The sequence below is a fragment of the Oncorhynchus keta genome, chromosome 32, assembly GCF_023373465.1.
Source record: "Oncorhynchus keta strain PuntledgeMale-10-30-2019 chromosome 32, Oket_V2, whole genome shotgun sequence".
Lineage (NCBI taxonomy): Eukaryota > Metazoa > Chordata > Actinopteri > Salmoniformes > Salmonidae > Oncorhynchus > Oncorhynchus keta.
This window is the reverse complement of record NC_068452.1, coordinates 864,563-879,921: the sequence shown is the minus strand read 5'-3', so window position 1 is coordinate 879,921 and position 15,359 is coordinate 864,563. Positions and strand designations below refer to the sequence as shown.

Here is a 15,359-nt window from a genome sequence, read left to right as displayed (position 1 = left end):
TAACGTGGGCATTGTTTAATGCGTTTTACAGGACAAAACATTCCAAGCATTCCAATGTAAGTACAGGGGGGTGTTACAGGTGCCCTAAAAGGACAAACTACTATAGCAATGCATAACAGTTACATTACAGGCTTATTCTAAAATTGATTAAATACATTTTTTCCCTCATCAATCTGCACACAGTACTCCATAATTACAAAGTGAAAACTAGTTTAGAATTTTTTACAAATGTATTACAAATAACAAACAGAAATACCTTATTAACATAAGTATTCAGTCCCTTTGCTATGAGCTCAGGTAGAGCCTCTATGCATTGATCATCCTTGAGATGTTTCTACAACTTGAAACATTTATCTGTGGTAAATTCAATTGATTGCACATGATTTGGAAAGGCACACACATGCATATATAAGGAATCAGATAAGTCTGGCTGGCATTGAGGCAGTTCTTCTTGTTCTCTTCTGATACATCCCTCTCTCTGTCACTTCCTGACCTGAGTATTCTTTGTTGTCTTTATTGTTTTGGTTAGGTCAGGTTGTGACATGGGTGATGTATGTGTTTTTGCACTGTCTAGGGGTTTGTGGGTTTATGGGGTTGTTTTCATCTAGGTGTTTATATATGTCTATGGTTGCCTAGATTGGTTCTCAATTAGAGGCAGGTGTTTATTGTTGTCTCTGATTGGGAACCATATGGAATCCATATATCCTGATGCTGCATTCATTGTAGCTGGGGATTTTAACAAGGCTAATCTGAAAACAGGACTCATTAAATTGTATCAGCATATCGATTGTGCAACCAGGGCTGGAAAAACCTTGGATCATTGCTATTCTAACTTCCGCGACGCATATAAGGCCCTGCCCCGCTCTCCTTTCGGAAAAGCTGACCACGACTCCATTTTGTTGATCCCTGCCTACAGACAGAAACTAAAACAAGAAGCTCCCGCGCTGAAGTCTGTTCAACGCTGGTCCGACCAATCTGATTCCACACTCCAAGACTGCTTCCATCACGTGGACTGGGATATGTTTCGTATTGCATGAAACAACAACATTGACGAATACGCTGATTCGGTGAGCGAGTTCATTAGAATGTGCGTTGAAGATGTCGTTCTCATAGCAACGATTAAAACATTCCCAAACCAGAAACCGAAACTGAAAGCGCGAACCACTACTTTTAATCAGGGCAAGGTGACCGGAAACATGACCGAATACAAACAGTGTAGCGATTCCCTCCGCAAGGCAATCAAACAAGCTAAGCGTCAGTATAGAGACAAAGTAGAATCTCAATTCAACGGCTCAGACACAAGAGGCATGTGGCAGGGTCTACAGTCAATCACGGATTACAAAAAGAAAACCAGCAAGGCTGCAGGCCCAGACGGCATCCCCAGCCGCGCCCTCAGAGCATGCACAGACCAGCCGGCTGGTGTGTTCACGGACATATTCAATCAATCCCTATCCCAGTCAGTTGTTCCCACATGCTTCAAGAGGGCCACCATTGTTCCTGTTCCCAAGAAAGCTAAGGTAACTGAGCTAAACGACTACCGCCCCGTAGCACTCACTTCCGTCATCATGAAGTGCTTTGAGAGACTAGTCAAGGACCATATCACCTCCACCCTACCTGACACCCTAGACCCACTCCAATTTGCTTACCGCCCAAATAGGTCCACAGTCCAAATAAGTCCACAGTCGATGCAATCTCAACCACACTGCACACTGCCCTAACCCATCTGGACAAGAGGAATACCTATGTGAGAATGCTGTTCATCGACTACAGCTCAGCATTTAACACCATAGCGCCCTTCAAGCTTGTCATCAAGCTCGAGACCCTGGGTCTCGACCCCGCCCTGTGCAACTGGGTACTGGACTTCCTGACGGGCTGCCCCCCAGGTGGTGAGGGTAGGCAAAAACATATCCACCCCCGCTGATCCTCAACACTGGGGCCCCACAAGGGTGCGTTCTGAGCCCTCTCCTGTACTCCCTGTTCACCCACGACTGCGTGGCCACGCACGCCTCCAACTCAATCATCAAGTTTGCGGACGACACAACAGTGGTAGGCTTGATTACCAACAACGACGAGACGGCCTACAGCGAGGAGGTGAGGGCCCTCGGAGTGTGGTGTCAGGAAAATAACCTCACACTCAACGTCAACAAAACTAAGGAGATGATTGTGGACTTCAGGAAACAGTAGAGGGAACACCCCTCTATCCACATTTATGGAACAGTAGTGGAGAGGGTAGTAAGTTTTAAGTTCCTCAGCGTACACATCACAGACATACTGAATTGGTCCACCCACACGGACAGCATCGTGAAGAAGGCGCAGCAGCGCCTCTTCAACCTCGGGAGGCTGAAGAAATTTGGCTTGTCACCAAAAGCACTCACAAACTTCTACAGATGCACAATCGAGAGCATCCTGTCGGGCTGTATCACCGCCTGGTACGGCAACTGCTCTGCCCACACCCGTAAGGCTCTCCAGAGGGTAGTGAGGTCTGCACAACGCATCACCGGGGGCAAACTACCTGCCCTCCAGGACACCTACACCACCCGATGTCACAGGAAGGCCATAAAGATCATCAAGGACAACAACCAACCGAGCCACTGCCTGTTCACCCCGCTATCATCCAGAAGGCGAGGTCAGTACAGGTGCATCAAAGCTGGGACCGAGAGACTGAAAAACAGCTTCTATCTCAAGGCCATCAGACTGTTAAACAGCCACCACTAACATTGAGTGGCTGCTGCCAACACACTGACTCAACTCTAGCCACTTTAATAATGGGAATTGATGGGAAATGATGTAAAATATATCACTAGCCACTTTAAACAATGCTACCTAATATAATGTTTACATACCCTATATTATTCATCTCATATGTATACGTACTTTATATACTGTACTCTATATAATCTACTGCATCTTTATGTAATACATGTATCACTAGCCACTTTAACTATGCCACTTTGTGTACATAGTCATCTCATATGTATATACTGTACTCAATACCATCTACTGTATCATGCCTATGCCGCTGTCACGCCTTGGTCATTGTATTTTGTGTTTTTGTTATATGTTTGGGTAGGCCAGGGTGTGACATGGGTTTATATGTTGTGTTTCGTATTGGGGTTTGTATTTAATTGGGATTGTGTATGATTAGGGGTGTGTCTAGTTAGGCTTGGTTGCCTGAAGCGATTCTCAATTGGAGTCAGGTGATTCTCGTTGTCTCGGATTGGGAACCGTATTTAGGTAGCCTGAGTGCGCTTTGTATTTTGTGGGTGTTTGTTCCTGTCTCTGTGTTGTAGTCACCAGATAGGCTGTAATTAGTTTCACGTTTTGTTTGTTGTTTTCTTATATCAGTTATTTCATGTACCGCGATACTTTCATTAAAGTCATGAGTAACCTACACGCTGCATTTCGGTCTGACTCTCTTCATTCAACAGAGGAACGTCGTTACAGAAACACCCACCACTCACAGACCGAGCAGCGTGTGAACTGGCAGGAGCTAAAGGACAACGTTATGGACAGCAGAAGCATGGATTATACGACGTGGGAAGAAATCGACAGGTGGGCGGCCGACCCAGAGAGAGTGCAGGCGCCCTCCTGGGATTCTCTTCAGCAGTGCGAAGAGGGCTATAGACGAATGGAGTCTAAAAGGAAAGCACGGCGAAGCGGTTGGAAACCGGAAAGTCACCCCAAAAAATGTATTGGGGGGGGGCTTAGGGAGAGTATGGCTGAGTCAGGAGATAAACCTGAGCCAACTCTCCTTGTTCATCGTGAGGAGCCAAGGAGGAGACCAGAACCAGAGCCAGTGTTAGAGGTGAGCGAAGCAGAGACTGTGAAGGAGTTAATGGGGAAAGTGGAGTGGAGAGTAATGAGGGAGTTGCTAGCTTGGTGCTATAGATATAATATTTGTCCGACGGATCGTGTAGGGGATATGATAGCACCTGAGTTAGCTCTCTATACTCAACCTGAGGTGCGTGTTAGTCGGCTGGTGAAGTTGGTGCCAGCCTCACGCACCAGGCCTCCTGTGCACATCCCTAGCCTTGCACGTCCTGTGCCTACACTGCTCTCAAGATCTCCAGTACGCCTTCACGGTCTAGCCCATCCTGTGCCACCTCCACACACCAGTCCTCCGGTAGCAGCTCCCCGCACCAGGCTTCCTGTGCGTGTCCTCGATCCAGTACCACCAGTTCCAGCACCATGCACCAGGCCTCCAGTGCGCCTCGCCTGTTCAGCGCAGCCAGCGCTTTTCTCCTCTCCTGCGCTGTTGGAGTCTCCCGCCTGTTTAGCACAGCCAGAGCCTTTCTCCTCTCCTGCGCTGCTGGAGTCTCCAGTCTGCCCAGCGCCGCCAGTGCTCCCAGTCGGCCCAGCGCCGCCAGTGCTCCCAGTCTGCCCAGCTCTGCCAGACAACCAGTCTCTTCCAGATCTGCCAGACAACCAGTCTCTTCCAGATCTGCCCGACAACCAGTCTCTTCCAGATCTGCCCGACAACCAGTCTCTTCCAGATCTGCCCGACAACCGGTCTCTTCCAGATCTGCCCGACAACCAGTCTCTTCCAGATCTGCCCGACAACCAGTCTCTTCCAGATCTGCCCGACAACCGGTCTCTTCCAGATCTGCCCGACAACCAGTCTCTTCCAGATCTGCCCGACAACCAGTCTCTTCCAGATCTGCCCGACAACCGGTCTCTTCCAGATCTGCCCGACAACCGGTCTCTTCCAGATCTGCCCGACAACCGGTCTCTTCCAGATCTGCCCGACAACCAGTCTCTTCCAGATCTGCCCGACAACCAGTCTCTTCCAGATCTGCCCGACAACCAGTCTCTTCCAGATCTGCCCGACAACCAGTCTCTTCCAGATCTGCCCGACAACCAGTCTCTTCCAGATCTGCCCGACAACCAGTCTCTTCCAGATCTGCCCGACAACCAGTCTCTTCCAGATCTGCCCGACAACCAGTCTCTTCCAGATCTGCCCGACAACCAGTCTCTTCCAGATCTGCCCGACAACCAGTCTCTTCCAGATCTGCCCGACAACCAGTCTCTTCCAGATCTGCCCGACAACCAGTCTCTTCCAGATCTGCCCGACAACCAGTCTCTTCCAGATCTGCTCGACAACCAGTCTCTTCCAGATCTGCTCGACAACCAGTCTCTTCCAGATCTGCTCGACAACCGGTCTCTTCCAGATCTGCGAGCCAGCCAGGATTTACCGGAGCCTACTACCTGCCTGAGCTTCATCTCAGTACTGGGCTTCCTCTCAGTACTGGGCTTCCCCTCAGTACCGGGCTTCCCCTCAGTACCGGGCTTCCCCTCAGTACCGGGCTTCCCCTCAGTCCCGAGCTGCCCCTCTGTCCTGAGCTGCCCCTCTGTCCTGAGCTGCCCCTCTGTCCTGAGCTGCCCCTCTGTCCTGAGCTGCCCCTCTGTCCCGAGATACACCCCTCTATCCCGAGATGCCCCTCTGTCCCGAGCTGCCCCTCTGTCCCGAGCTGCTCCTCAGTTATGTGGGGATCTGGGTGAGGACTATTAGGCCATGGTCGGTGGAGAAAGTGGATTATCCCAGGACGCGAAGGGGAGGAAATAGGACATGTATGGAGTGGGGTCCACGTCCCGAGCCAGAACCGCCACCATGGACAGACGCCCACCCGGACCCTCCCTATGCTCTTGAGGTGCGTCCGGGAGTCCACACCTTAGGGGGGGGGGTTCTGTCACGCCTTGGTCATTGTATTTTGTGTTTTTGTTATATGTTTGGGTAGGCCAGGGTGTGACATGGGTTTATATGTTGTGTTTCGTATTGGGGTTTGTATTTAATTGGGATTGTGTATGATTAGGGGTGTGTCTAGTTAGGCTTGGTTGCCTGAAGCGATTCTCAATTGGAGTCAGGTGATTCTCGTTGTCTCGGATTGGGGACCGTATTTAGGTAGCCTGAGTGCGCTTTGTATTTTGTGGGTGTTTGTTCCTGTCTCTGTGTTGTAGTCACCAGATAGGCTGTAATTAGTTTCACGTTTCGTTTGTTGTTTTCTTATATCAGTTATTTCATGTACCGCGATACTTTCATTAAAGTCATGAGTAACCTACACGCTGCATTTCGGTCTGCCTCTCTTCATTCAACAGAGGAACGTCGTTACAGCTGCTCTGTACCATCACTCATTCATATATCTTTATGTACATATTCTTTATCCCCTTACACTTGTGTCTATAAGGTAGTAGTTTTAGAATTGTTAGCTAGATTACATGTTGGTTATTACTGCATTGTTGGAACTGGAAGCACAAGCATTTCGCTTCACTCGCATTAACATCTGCTAACCATGTGTATGTGACAAATACAATTTGATTTGATTTGACATTTAGGCAGCCATCTTCTTTGGGTATTTCGTGGGTTATTGTCTATGCATGTTTGCACTCAGGGGTTTAAGCGGTCACGGTCGTTTTGATATTCTGTCTTGTTTGTTTAATGTACTTCGTGTTATTTTTGTCTTACATTAAAAGTATGGATTGACATCACTCTACGCTTTGGTCTCCTCACTACGACGTTCGTGACAGTCACCTTCTCTCAGTCCCGGAATATTCTCAGAACTCCGTCACAGAGTTTGCAAAAGTCCATCCATAATCTGAATGGCATCCATGACAGCTCTGTGTTTTCACTATCATGTGGTAGGGGCAATTGGTAAGCAAACTAAAAACAACACACACATGTAGGCCCACATCAACAGCAAGCAACCACAGGCAACCAATCAGGACCCCTAACAACAGTTGTCAGAAAGTAGCATTTCTTGTAGTATTTATGTCAGAAACCCAGTGGTTTACTCAAGACTTCTAAGACCACACACTGCATGACTTGTAGGCCAGATAGAATACAAAACATTGCATTATCATGTCTGAGGCAACATGTACAGTACTGGCTGCATGCACGGGTCAGTGTACAATTTGTACTAGTACACACTGGCCTGTACATGGACTTATTAAGTCCAGTGAGTTAGAAACCCCAAAACAAACCTAGTATCACAACAACGAGGTAGAGGGTCGTAGAGATCGAATGACAACTTCTGTCCCGCACGAAAAAACAATCAATTAAGCTCACGCTCAAGAGGATCAATCAATTAGCCTTTATTTCCGACACGTGGTGGCTTGATGATATTTTAACCTGATAACCACGAACAAAACCGAGAGCTGCGGATTTAAAAGGGAGCTGCTCTTGAGTTGCATTTGTGTTGAAAACGTGTAATATAAGCCTGCTGGCGGTTAGAGCTGGTGATGAAATCCAACCATTTACTCTTATGACATAATGTAAATTAGAGTGTGCTTCAGGATATGGGTGGAAACCCCAGAGTATGTAATTAAAAGGGTTGAATTTAAATATTGAGAGAAAGGAGCTACATAAATAACCTCTTCTATAATAGAATGAGTGATTAGTGTAACAGACACCAGGAAATGGGAGGGGAGAAGGATGTGCCCATTGAAATGACTAGAAATCCCATATGGAGAGCAAACCTGTGAGTGTTTTTCATAGCATTTTCACTGTAAAACGGAAGATGAAGATATTGTTTATCAAGGGATTCTTTCAAATCGTTACAATGCCACGGACTAAAGCCTATCTGTTGACGCAAAGGACGATGTTGGCAAATCCTATGTTTTGAGCTGAGTCCAGGATGACATCTGCTCATGAATAATCTAGATTGAGCAACTTTGATATGAAATATACTGTATGGGCCTTGACTTGAGGATAACACAATATGATGAACATAGATATTCTACAATATATGAGAATCGATCTGAAAACCTATAACGTCAGATGTTGAAATTAATATCATAATCAGATCTCAGTCATAGGCCTTTTCTGAGTGTTCCTACTTGAGGAAGTATTGGATTCCAATAAAAAGTTCTATAGCACCTCTGGGGTTTTGAGGTTACATCCAAGTCCAATTGTTATAGATCAGAGACATCAGGTAGGTCCCCTTCTCTCTGCGACACAGGCCTTATTATAGGCACTGACCTGTGAAATATCAGCCAGCCTCTGAGTGAGTGAGCTTCGCAAAATGATGTCATTTGAAAGGTTGTCACTCCTCACCCCTGCCTGACCCCACGGTGGCACATTTGGGAGTGAGGGATGGGGGGAAGGGGGGTTTAAATGGGAAGGGAGGGATGGCCCAGATTAACCTTTCTCTTTCTGTCTTTCTCTTTCGTGTCTTTCTCTCTGTATCTTCTGTCTTGCTCGTCTCTCTCTCTGTCCCTATTCCGCTGTTTGACTGCAGTGGAATCCTCTACTCCAAATCACTAGATGTTACATTCAGAAGACCTGCACGTCTCATCAGCCAGAGCTTTGTTCAGAGTATATACCCTTCACCATGGCACTGATGCCTTCTGAGTTCCTCGTACAGTAGCCACTTTTTTCTCAGTAGACACAGCAGCTTATCTGATAGCAGCCTACCCAGACATTTTCTTTCTTTCTCGGGCCATTTAAGGAGTGAATTGACACACTAATTCACAGCAGGAGAGTTTTGAACTGTGATACATTTCAGCTTGTAAAGTATTCATAGAAATGTGTGACAGACTCAATAAAACAAATGCTCATAAATGCCCTTAAAATAGTGTATGTTGTATTATACAGTACACTTAATTTCACAATTACACAATTAATCTAACCTTCTAACCTAACAATACCACTTCTCACAACATTAAATAATTACCAGACTCGATATCCATTGCATTCGACATCCACTTGTACATTGCAATCCCATTTCAGATCATTATAATATTGTATAATGTCACTTTTATTAACACTAATTCCTGTCAGTTGTCATCATCTGACTTCACCTTACAGCACATCATTCAATCAAGCGTCTAATTAGGGGATGGAGAGGGAAGAGGATCCTGTTTACATTATCAGATGGAGGGACAACTGCACAAGGAAAAACCATACAAACCAAGTTGTCATTGTCAGTCTTATTTTCGTCTGATTTTCTCTCTGAAAAGCTCCTCATAAAAGAAGGGTGGATGTGTTTTGTGTTCTGAAGAGAGGTATTAACCTTGAAATCCCATAGCTACATACAGATAAAGTCAGGGTTGTGGAGTAACAGATACATGTAAAACACTGGTAAATTACCAGAAAAAAATTGTTATCGGATTACAGATTACTTTTGAAAAACTAGATGATTACTTTGAGGATTACTTTGAAATTCAGAAAGGATGTTTGCGAAACAAAATCTTTGACACTTCTCTGTTTTCTCAATAACATTCAAATCCTGTCACGTTCTGACCTTAGTTCCTTTATGTCTTTGTGTTAGTTTGGTCAGTGCGTGAGTTGGGGTGGGTAGTCTATGTTCTTTTTTCTATGTAGTATTTATGTGTTTGGCCTGGTATGGTTCTCAATCAGAGGCAGGGGTCATTCGTTGTCTCTGAATGAGAATCATACTTAGGCGGCCTGTTTTCCCCATTTTAGTTGTGGGTGATTGTTTTCTGTTTCTGTGTCTTCACCAGACAGAACTGTTTCATTTTCATTCGCTCTCCTTGTTATTTTGTTTTTTTGTGTTCAGTGTTAATACATTTCAACATCGACACGTACCACGCTGCATATTGGTGTGAAACTTCACACTCCACATCATAGGAAGACGAATCTCGTTACAAATCCGCATTGAAAAAAGGCACAAGTTTCAGTTTGTTCCACCTGAGAGAGTCTGACCACAAGTCAGAGAACACTATGATGACACACCAAATGTGTTTGATGGATCGCGGGAAATGAGCAGGAATAGGCTTTTTTGTATGATTAAAGTCCATGTTAGAGAAGCGGTTCCGTTGTGGGGATCAAATCAGCGGAAATTTCAAGTGCGCCACGTATAGTTTTTGATAAAACTCAAACTTTCATTAAGGTACTGAATTAAAGCTACACTCGTTGTGAATCTAGCTACCGAGTCAGATTTGTAAAATGCTTTTTGGCAAAAGCATGAGAAGCTATTATCTGATAGCATACTCCCCCAAAGTACTGCTACTCTACTTAAAACGACAGATTTTGCGGGAGCCGGCGCTACCTAGAACGCAGAATTAAAATATAAAACATTCATTACCTTTGACGAGCTTCTTTCTTGGCACTCCTATATATCCCATAAACATCACAATTGGGTCTTTTTCCCGATTAAATCCGTCATTGTATAGCCAAAATGTCATTTTCTGAAGACCGGTCTGATCCAGGAATATTGCCTTTTACAAGACGCAACGTCACTTTTTAAAATGACAAAAGGTGCCTATATACTTTTACAAAACACTTCAAATTACTTTTCTAAACCAACTTTAGGTATTAATAAACGTTAATTAGCTATACAATTCATCACGGGGCGATCTGTATTCGATAGCAGCTAGTCTGGAAATCAACGGCCATCTTTCACATTTTAAAAACTTCCTGTTGACAGACTGAAACAGGAAAAGGTCAAACGTAATAGAACCAAGGATTAAGTCTGCTCAAAATGCCAGCACTGGCGACATCGTGTGGAAGCTGTAGGCGTTTACATTACTGCATCATGTATTTGCATTCGTCTTGAACAATACATTGACTGGCGGAGTAATATATTTTTTGTGTTTTTGGAGAACAGTTTTTCAAGGGATTTTTACTGCTAAACACGTTGTGTTATAGCCACAGACACAATTGAACCAGTTTTAGAGACTTCAGAGTGTTTTATATACACACATACTTATCATTTGCATATACTATATTCCAAACATGAGTAGCAGGACTTTGAAATGTTGCACGATTTTTAACAAAAAGCTGCGAAAATTCGAAGCTTCCCTAAGAGGTTTTAATTATGTCTTCCAATGGTGCGACTGCTGTCGGCACCCAAAGATTATCCAGCTTGAATAAATGTTTGTAGGGAAGGATGAATGCAGTTTGTGATATCTACATAGCGCATTGGGAAAGGGGGATACCTAGTCAGCTGTCCAACTGATTGTATTCAACTGAAATGTGTATTCCGCATTTTACCCAACTCCTCTGAATCAGAGGGGTGCGGGGGGACGCCATAATCGACATCCACATCTTCAGCACCCAGGGAAGAGTGGGTTAACTGCCATGCTCAGAACAATAGATGTTTTACCTTGTCAGTTTGGTGATTCGATCCAGCAACATTCCGGTTACTGGCCCAACGATCTAACCACTAGGCAACTGTACCCTCCAAATCACACTGCTGCTCTCTCATGTAGCTATTTGCGGCTTATGGATTGTGGTTGTTGTGGATGGCTGTTCACAAATCTAAATGTGTATTTGAACCCAAGAACTGTCACACCCTGATCTGTTTCACCTGTCTTTGTGATTGTCTCCACCCCTCTCCAGATGTCGCTCATCTTCCCCAATATCCCCTGTGCATTTATACCTGTGTTCTCTTCTTGTCTTTTGCCAGTTCATCTTGTTTGTCAAGTCAACCAGCGGATTTGTCTCAGCTCCTGCTTTTCCCAGTCTCTCGTTTTCTCGCCCTCGCCTGTTCTGACTCTGAGCCCGCCTGCCTGACCACTCTGCCTGCCCCTGACCCTAAGCCTTCCTGCCTCACCACTCTGCCTGTCCAGACAATAAGCCTGCTTGCCTTACCACTCTGCCTGCCCTAACCCTGCCTGCATTACCACTCTGCCTGCCCCTGACCCTAAGCATGCCTGCCTTACCACTCTGCCTGCCCTAACCCTAAGCCTGCATGCCTTAACACTCTGCCTGCCCTAACCCTAAGCCTGCCTGCCTTACCACTCTGCCTGCCCCTGACCCTAAGCCTGCCTGCCTTACCACTCTGCCTGCCCTAACCCTAAGCCTGCCTGCCTTACCACTCTGCCTGACCCTAAGCCTGCCTGCCTTACCACTCTGCCTGCCCCTGACCCTAAGCCTGCCTGCCTTACCACTCTGCCTGCCCTAACCCTAAGCCTGCATGCCTTAACACTCTGCCTGCCCCTGACCCTAAGCCTGCCTGCCTTAACACTCTGCCTGCCCCTGACCGTAAGCCTGCCTGCCTTACCACTCTGCCTGCCCTAACCCTAAGCCTGCCTGCCTTACCACTCTGCCTGCCCCTGACCCTAAGCCTGCCTAACCTTACCACTCTGCCTGCCCCTGACCCTAAGCCTGCCTGCCTTACCACTCTGCCTGCCCCTGACCCTAAGCCTGCCTAACCTTACCACTCTGCCTGCCCTAACCCTAAGCCTGCCTGCCTTACCACTCTGCCTGCCCCTGACCCTAAGCCTGCCTGCCTTACCACTCTGCCTGCCCCTGACCCTAAGCCTGCCTAACCTTACCACTCTGCCTGCCCCTGACCCTAAGCCTGCCTGCCTTACCACTCTGCCTGCCCCTGACCCTAAGCCTGCCTGCCTTACCACTCTGCCTGCCCCTGACCCTAAGACTGCCTGCCTTAACACTCTGCCTGCCCCTGACCCTAAGCCTGCCTGCCTTACCACTCTGCCTGCACCTGACCCTAAGCCTGCCTGCCTTAACACTCTGCCTGCCCCTGACCCTAAGCCTGCCTGCCTTACCACTCTGCCTGCCCTGACCCTAAGCCTGCCTGCTGACCTGTACCTTTGCCCCAGCTCTGGATTATTGACCTCTGCCTACCCTGACCGTGAGCCTGCCGTCCTGTACAGTGCCTTGCAAAAGTATTCATCCCCCTTGGTGTTTTTCCAATTTTGTTGCATTACATCCTGTCATTGAAATAGATTATTTTTATTACAAGTAACAGACATACACAAAATAGTCAAAAGAATGGTGTGTGCATATTTACAGTGAGGGAAACAAGTATTTGATCCCCTGCTGATTTTGTATGTTTGCCCACTGGCAAAGAAATGATCAGTCTATAATTGTAATGGTGGTTTATTTGAACAGTGAGAGACATAATAACAACAACAAAATCCAGAAAAGCGCATGTCAAAAATGTTATAAATTGATTTGCATTTTAATGAGGGAAATAAGTATTTGACCCCTCTGCAAAACATGACTTAGTACTTGGTGGCAAAACCCTTGTTGGCAATCACAAAGGTCAGACATTTCTTGTAGTTGGCCACCAGGTTCGCATACATCTCAGGAGGGATTTTGTCCCACTCCTCTTTGCAGATCTTCTCCAATTCATTAAGGTTTTCGAGGCTGACGTTTGGCAACTCGAACCTTCAGCTCCCTCCACAGATTTTCTATGGGATTAAGGTCACGAGACTGGCTAGGCCACTCCAGGACCTTAACGTGCTTCTTTTTGAGCCATTCCTTTGTTGCCTTGTGTTGGGGAATAATCCGAATTGGTTGGTAACATAGGTAAGATGTTTTCTATTCATCATATGTTTGTAAGTTACTTCTCATCAGAATGTTATTTTTGTATAATACTGTGGCGGGGTTGCAGTATCTGTTCTATGTCAAGACTAAGTTGTTTGGGCTGGAGAGAGGGGAGAGGTCAAGCGTGTATCTCTTGGCTCCACAATGTCTGTGTGCCAGTCAGTGTGTCTCTGTGATCTTGTCAAGATAGGATGGATTTGATATATGCCTGTTGATATGGAGGATTGGTTTATGGTTCTGAGTTGGAGAAAGGAGACAATTACCTAAGTTAAAGAAATTCTGAATGATGGCGGGGAGAGAATGGCGATAGGAAGTGATTACCGAAATGTTTTTCATTCTTATAGATTGACTGACGCATGTTATAATTTTGGCGCTACGTGTTATTTTTAAAGAAATAGGATACATTTCATAAGTGTGAAGAGCAAAGAGAAGAGGAAGTTATAAAGTTGGGGTTTTAATCTTACGATAGAGGTAAGGAAAAACGTTGAAATGAGAGGGGTTATATTTCTGCCCACTGGGGGGAAAATAAATAGGAGAGTTAAGCTGAGAGTTGTGAGTAAGACATTGGGAGAATAGATTCTGATGGTTATTGATTCTTGGTTTGATTGTTTAAGTAACACCAGTTAATTTGAGCAGGAAAGTTCATGTAGTCTAACATTATAGTATGTTTCCATTATGTGGAGCAATGTCAGGTCATTAAAGGTGATTGCTGGATTGAGTAGTATGAGAGCCTGTTGGCAGAAGACTAAACTAATATGTTAAGTGGGGGAGTATCATAGATTTTAATTATAGTGTTGTTACCGCAATAGTCTAAATAATTTCATACGTTTTGGGGAATGAAAGCTTTGTGGATATGAGTGTGAAAAAATAATACGTTTGTTTTGATTTTTACGCTGATGAGACAGCGGCAACTTTTGAAAGATTTTAGATTTGTTTAAAAAAAAGGTTTGGTTTTTACAAAATTTATGTCAACAGGTTGAAATTATTAGATTGCTGAAATTTTTTTTTTTTTTTTAGGAGTTGATTTAACTTAATTAAACATTGTATCATACATATACATTGATTTGATTAAACCTTATGATTAATGATTTGAGATACAATGGAATTATCAGTAGGTTTGATTTATAGTTCACGTTTGAGTTTCTGAATCGATGTAGTGTAAATGAATACTAACTAAGTGTTTTGTGTTTTCTCCGGGAAAATTGATATTTCACTGTCTCTCTCTGGAATGTTTCCAGGGACTATACTCTGGGGAAGAGTGAGTGAAATTGAGGCCATAAACTACCACATTGGAGGGGGCCTGGAAGTTTTTTGTTTTACACACGCAAATTCTTTTGATAAAGGAATGTTCTGGGAACATGGAAATACAAAAATGTTGGAACTAGTTGATTATTGTTTGCAAATTGTTTAATATAGTGAAAAACACTGCTTTGAAGGGTTTTGTATGACCTATGACCTTCTGATGACTTTCCGTTGTGGCTTAATCACCCGCATTGGAAAGCCATATGGATAATGAATTTATGGTCATTGGTAATACTGCTTTCAAAATAATTTGTGTAATTGATAAATATGTTTTTTAGCCATATTTGTAATTTGGACCACTGTGAAGGGCATTGCTTTTAACTAAGGGTATGCTGCTTTAAGTCTATTTTCCTATGACCATAGGGGTTAAATCATTTTTCTTTGTGGAGTTTTTTTAGTTTAGTGATTTTAATTTGATTAGGTTAGCTGAAATTTTGTTTTACATTTCTTTTCAGTTTTGTTTTACATCACTCTCATACGGAGAGATATGTGTAAAACATGGGGGAGGATTCAGTTTTTTGAGGGTTTGAATTGAAGTTATAAAACTTAAGTGATATGTGAATGAGTGTATTGTATTGTTGAGTGTATTGTATTCGTTGTGTTTGTTTTGTTCTATTCCCGAGGGATATAGGTCTAACTTTTTGATCATTGGCTCTACGATGGAGTTGACAGTGAGATGGGGAGTATAAACCAATTTGAAAGAATAGTTTCAATAGAATGTTTTGATATTCTCTGTGAAATATGTTTAGATATGTGTGTTAAGAATAATTGGTAAAAGTAATAATTTATCATGTAGTTAATGAAC

At 44.6% G+C, this 15,359-nt stretch overlaps 1 protein-coding gene across 3 annotated transcripts in view; it reads right to left on the bottom strand.

The window, feature by feature from the left end:
* The window catches only part of LOC118365696 (VPS10 domain-containing receptor SorCS3-like), a 207,937-nt gene that overhangs the window by 91,970 nt on the left and 100,608 nt on the right, over nt 1-15,359 (bottom strand). Inside the window, exon 1 of one of the 3 annotated variants that reach the window (XM_052490299.1) lies at nt 11,061-11,177. The exons of 1 other annotated variant lie outside the window; for it this stretch is intronic. In XM_052490299.1, the coding sequence (XP_052346259.1) occupies nt 11,061-11,092 (32 nt within the window). In that variant the 5' untranslated portion in view covers nt 11,093-11,177. Of the gene's footprint in view, nt 1-10,040; nt 10,333-11,060; nt 11,178-15,359 lie in introns of those variants that run through there. One more of the 3 variants, XM_052490300.1, reaches the window with a different exon arrangement.